Source organism: Quercus lobata, chromosome 12 (genome assembly GCF_001633185.2).
Source record: "Quercus lobata isolate SW786 chromosome 12, ValleyOak3.0 Primary Assembly, whole genome shotgun sequence".
Lineage (NCBI taxonomy): Eukaryota > Viridiplantae > Streptophyta > Magnoliopsida > Fagales > Fagaceae > Quercus > Quercus lobata.
Window position 1 is genome coordinate 37165592 of NC_044915.1, and position 6487 is coordinate 37172078.

The 6487-nt window shown below is 34.5% G+C and overlaps 1 protein-coding gene across 1 annotated transcript; it reads right to left on the reverse strand.

Annotated features, from left to right (window-relative positions):
* Nucleotides 1–1651: 1651 nt before the first annotated feature.
* LOC115972069 (protein EXORDIUM-like) lies at nt 1652–2782 on the reverse strand. Its single transcript, XM_031092217.1, has one exon. It carries the CDS (start codon nt 2715–2717, stop codon nt 1794–1796), a length of 924 nt encoding a protein of 307 aa, XP_030948077.1. The 5' UTR covers nt 2718–2782; the 3' UTR covers nt 1652–1793.
* Nucleotides 2783–6487: the final 3705 nt, after the last annotated feature.

Sequence of the window (6487 nt, forward strand, 5' to 3'; positions counted from 1 at the left end):
GTCACTATTCACTATGGACTAAGCCTCAGAAAAAATTCCATTAAAATTTGTAGTACTTTTATTTTGGGCCAGGTCATAATCTGGATCAAACACAACTAAGTTCCACAAAGTCCAACACTCTTGCTTGTAGTTCCCAATCAACATAGTGGGTAAGATACTACTATTGTAACGTCCATGTAGGGAAGCCACTTAGGCACCTCCTTTATCCTTTTTGGTTATTAAAGAAAAATACTTTTAAAATTAAAATAACTCTCTAAAATAACTTTTAAAATAATAATAAAAATCATTTAATTACATATATGATCAAAGTACTAAGGTGTGGTTTGGATAGCTGAAAAGCAACGTGTTTTGCGTTTGCGTTTCCTCTAATATATATATATATATATATATATATATATATTGTTTGAGCCGTGATTTTTGACTTTTTTGTCACAGCACTATTCATCTAGCAAAATAAGTAGCAGATAGTGCACACCAGTGAGTCCCGTGCACTGTTCACGGGATCCACAAACCTCACTTTTCAGTAACTTTTTCATAAAAAATAGGTCTCATGACACTATTTATACATTTAAAAATTATTTTACTATAATATTTTCAGTTTTCAGTAAAATAAGCTATATCCAAACGAAACCTAACCATTCTAGAGAAAAAAAAGAAAAGAAAAAAAGATCCCGATATACTAAATTATGTAAATATGGGTGTATATTCAATCCGCAAATTTAACAAACCCGATGCAACACCACCCAACCTAAATTATGTTGTTACACTACTCTTCACTAGTGTGAATGCATTGATAATGGAGTCACAAAATACGCGGCCGACACATTTCTAAGAGGAGAAGCAATATCAATATCGTCATTAAATGGCCCAATCCATACTTGTGATGTTTGGCCCAGCCAATTTGCTTAGAGGAGAGGGACATCAATACTTGGTTAAATGAATAGTTTATGGGCTTTCAGAGAATGTGATTAATAGGCCATGGGTTGCTTAATGGAGTGGTTTTGATGTTCATTTTAGGAACGATTTTGGGGCTCGTGGGTTTGTTCATTCTTGTGATTGGATTGCTAAGTTGGTGATCAATTAATTTTGCTCGTTTTGGGCTTTTTTTTTTTTGTTTTTGGGTTTCTTACATTTGGTTTTAGTTGATGTGTGTCTGGTTGGTTAGAGAATCCCAGCTACTCCATTTGTTGCTGCTATTGGTTGTGTCATGTGAGATTTGTTGTTGCTATTTGATAAGTAGAAATTTTTTTTTTTGGTGTGACAAAAAAGTTTAATAAAAAACAGAAAAGGGACAAACTATTTTCATTTGTTTTCTAATGTGTTTAAAAGAATGTCTTTTTTAGTGTAATCAGCATTTAGCATTCATATCATTAATTAATGAGAATGCACAAAAAGACTTTATAATTTGAATAAAGTCTTGTTGTGCATGCTTAGAGACTTTTTTATATTTTTGAATAAAAGTTAATAATTTACATAAAGGAAAAAAAATCCTAAATTTTAGGAATTTTCTTTTTTAATTTAAAATGAAATTTAGTATTTGTTATTTGACATTTATGATCCTATTTCTAAATGAAGTTACTTTTCTTTAATAAGGATATTTTTAAACTATATAAAAATCCAGTCAAAAAGAAAAATTCTTTTATATATAATATAGATATAGATAAATATCAAATATTAAGAATCAAAATAAGCATAATTAAATATTATAAATTTTTATGCACACGTAGATATATGTACAATACAAACATGAAAAATCATGACTAGAAGCCACGTGTGTACATCTCAGCACTCTCTCACACAATGGTTGAACATTGAGAAGTATTCGGGTCAAACAGTGCTGGCAACAAGTACTTCCTCCCACTCACACCAAAACCATTATAGCTCGCACCCGTTACCGAATCCACCAAAAGCTCCCCAGCGTAACCCGGATAGGCTCCTTTACCGTACACCCCAGGACAAGCCGAAGCCGCTTCGAGTGGCGCGCCAGCCGAGCCGATGAAGTAGCCGTTTCCAAATGGGTTCGTCACGGTTCCAGCCAATAGGCTCGCTAAATTTACGATCATGCCATCTAGACCCACGTCCCCATTGGGTGCACCCAGTGGTGTGGTCTGTGGTCCGTATATGGGTTTGTGAAATGGCCATGCGCATTGACCTGGACACTGAGTCACCGAGTTGCCGACCCAGATGAAAGCGGATTTGAGCTTTGTGTCAGAGCCGTGGAACCCGCAGTTACTCATGCAAAAGCCTTCGACCGCCACGTCTTGAGCTGTGAGAACTAAGGTCAACCCTCCGGGTTTTGAGTTGGCCACGTGTGCCAACTCGGAAATCTGGGATTTCGTTAACTTTTTACCAATGGAGTAGTTATTGTCTGAAACTTGGTTTGCTACGACAACGTTGGTTTGTTTCTTTCCAGCTTTTTTCATGTAAATTTGGATGGTATTCCACCAATTAGAGACCGAGGGATTTTGCTTTTGTTGTTGTTGGTTTTGCTGGTTTAGAGAGAGAAGAAAGTCTGAGACAATGGATTTCTGGGCTGGTGAGAAATCTCCGTACCAAAGAATGGAAATTGGGAGGTTTCCTTCAAGCAAATCTCCTTTGTGGTATGTTAGAGACATGGGTGGTGGTTGGTAAAGAGAATTAAGCTTTCTTGTGCCCAAACACAAGTTGATCAAGCTTAGCTGAACAAGGAGGAGTAGAGTAATTTGAGAGAACCCCATTTTAGAGATTTGAGAATTGAGAGATTTTGAAGTAGGAAATAGTTGAGAAGTGTTTTTGGTTTGAGTGGTGTAGGATTTGGTGAAGAGGGAAGTGAATATATATAGGTGGGTGGGTTCATGCACTGGACTAGTGGTGGCTTATCTGTAGCTTTCATTAGCAACTTCGTTGTCCTAAAAGACTAGAACCACAGGTCCACAGTATTAATCACGAGATATTTATAAATCTAAGATAAAAAGAGAGACATTTGGGGAGAATATTTAATTTTTTTAGACATTTTCGGTGTTAAGATTAAAAAAGAAACTTTGATGACGCTAGCTAAACTATATTTATTTCTCAGCCAGCAGAACTTCATGCATGGAGCTGGTACAGTTTGAACTTTGAAGAGTGAATATTGGTGGACCACGAGGGATATAGCATTGGTTTGCATGTGTTGGAGCTTCGAAGCTCTTTCCTAGGCGTTTTTTAAATTACGCTTCAATTTCTGAAATTTCTCGGACCGAGAGTAACCATTTTTATTATTGTTATCTTTAATATTAAGCTACTTTAATGGTATAGATATTTTGATAGACAGGTATTACTCATTCCTCAATATTATTATGCATGCTTACAACTTAAGCACCTCACGAGGGTTCCAATCTACTTCTCGAAATTAGTGAGCGTACTATTTAGTTGTCATTCTTGACTTGTTTAATAACATGCCTTGTATCCAAATTCTTGAGTTTTTAAATAAGATGCCTTCGTATGCAAATTCTTCTTCCTAATATTTATTTAGGACACGCACAAGTAATTATTCAGTGTTAGGTGAGTATGATAAATGTGTACACAATAAATTTACGATGGAATTTACTATTCATGTGATAAGATAGAACTAGCATACATTTATATATTGTGCTTCCGGAGCACTAAATAATTATATAATAAACACATTTTTAGGTTTTTTTAAATAATGAAAAGAATTTGCTAACCAAAGTGTACTTGTTATGTTGTCTTTATAATTTTTCTCATAATTAAAATCATATATAAATGGTCATTTAAATTGTTACATAGTTTGAGGATTTTCTCAAAAAAAAAATTAATTTAAAGGAAAATTTTGCCATTTCCTTAAAGTGTGGCTATCAACCGAGATTCAACCCTTGCTAATGGGGATTAGGTGAGCACTAACATTTTTAAAAAAATAGATCCACCTTTAATTATGAACAGAATGATTACATTAAAGACGTCTATGGGGCAGTACTCAAGCTTATCCATCGCCTATCCCAAAATTTATGGGTTATTCCGGCTCTCACAATTAAGGATCGATTATAATTAATGGCATTTACTTCAACACCCCCTTCTATTTAAACCCAGCCATGCATGTGAGGACCTCTCTTTATTGTTTCACACTATTAAAGAAATTTGCCGTTTCAAGGGGTACATAATCTGTACGAAACTTGGAATATGCAGGCCCAAATGGAGCTAGGTTCTGGTTCATGCTTTTATTCTTTTGTTACCGCTCGTTGAAGTTCATTGAACTGACACATTATGGGACTCCAAAAGCTCTTGGTTCTCGTTACGTAGGACATGTATCATCAAGCCTCTATGTACCAAAGGACATGCCTGCTGGTTTGCCATCTACATATCTTGCATAGTGGCCGATGAACTCTCAATTATTAGTTACTTCCACTGAGTTTAATTTATTAGAAAATGCATATATACACTAGAGTATAATAGGCTGGTACATGCTTATTAATTAGCTTTATGAATTATTGGTTGCTTTCCTAATCAATTTTATCCACTCCTGTATTAGAGTAGAAGCAACTGGTTGCTGAATCAGCATTTCTGAGTGTGTGTAAAAAATTGAATTAATACTACAGAGTACAGATCGACTAGTTGTGGATAAGTGTTGCGGGTTACGTTATGGAGAATCGGAGATACACCATTCGTGCAATTTTTAAACTATTCAATTTCTGAAACCATGTCTCCAAGTATGTGAACAAACTTTAAATCATCGGCCTTCAGACAGCCTGGATGCTCTGCTCGAGCTTATCGGAAAGTTAGTGGCATCCAAGGAGCCCAAATGCGCCGCTAATGGAATTCTATAAAATTGTCTGACACAAACTTTGCCAGTTTTATACTAATAAAAATATCAGCTACAAATTTATGAGACTTGTTGAATATAAGAATATTATAGAAAAGTCATGAGAGGTTCGGCTATATCATTGGTAAATCGTGTGTATGATAATTGGAGGTAGGGTAACATTCTATACTTGAAGAAGTAGAGGTCCATGGGATAAAGCATTTGGTTGTATTTCTCAATTAATAATATATACAAGAATGCTTTTATATAGGAGGCATGTATACTATATATTGTATAAGTATGTGTACTAATCAAAATAAGTAAAATGGGCCTAAAGTCCACACACCTGTTACATATTAACACTAAACAGTTTAAATTTATGTTCCAAAACCAGAGGTAAGGAAGTTGCAATTGCACACTTTTATAGTTTTTTTTTTTCTTAAAATTATGTGCAAGGTTGCAATATTATTGTAGCATATAAGTTCTTGATAATATATTTTGGTCTTTGCCTTTCTAAGTTGCATCTTAGTTGTCATTTTCGCCAGCTCAGATTAGGAACAGTCAAAGCAAAGGTTGTTGAAAGTTGAAACATTGGAGAAGGTGGTAGGGAAGTGCCCCCTGAGTCCCGACCCTCTTAGCCCTCTTATAGGACCATACGCTGATACCTTTTTCATGCATGTTTTGAACTTAATTATGATACATTTAATACAATTTTGTGATGGTTTCTTCTTTAAATATTTTTTAGCATGTGAATAATTTCTTTAACCAATAATTTATCATTCTCTAATACTTTGCTCGTGGTATTTCTTATTTAAGGTTCTTCTAATTAATTTTCCAAGTGTGCTCAAGATTATATTAAGCTCATTCTTATCTATACCACTGATAATTATTTATTACATTTTACAATTATTGTTCAATTTTAGTAATTTATAACTAACAAATCCATTGATGACTAATGTTTAAATGTGAGGTTACATTACCCCCTTTTTTTTTTCTTTCAATTTTATATAATCTATAGGTGTAGCTAGTTGAGTTGGACTCTATAAAGTCTAAACAAATCAACAATTGCTTGTTGGTCAATGAAACACTAAAAAGTTAACGTTGAGTTCAATCATCAACTTGTTTTTTGCTACTGTGTATTCATATGCATGCAATATTTATTGTCCTTCCAGGAATCTGTTGGTATTGACTTTGTGTGACACCAAAGGGCTTGTTTTTCAAGCTCAGATTAAATAATTGCTGTCTAAGTTGCTTAGAAGTAAAACGCAGCTAACTGGGTTGAATGGCGACATGATATGTAGACAATATTCTGCATGTGTTTATTAATTGTTTGCCCGCACACGGGACTTGTATAACTCCATTATTGATTTGTAATGTTATGTTATTTTTCTAGGAAAAGAATATTATTTTAGTTTCTTTATATGAGGGTTGCGGCCTCCTCACATCTTTAGAAATCTAATTAATCATGCAGCTATATATATAATATCAATCATGCAAACGAAATGGTGTGCACGGTCATTAATGTGTCTCTCATATAATATGACCTTCTTGATTTAGACACGGCTTTGATTCCAAAAGTACCAATAGCAAATCAGTCATATACAACACGGCAACCATTAGATATATAATGCTATAAGCTAAAAACCGCAGCCTGGTTTACGGTTTACCACGTAAAATAAGCTACACAAACTCAACGTAGTGTCAAACAAAAAA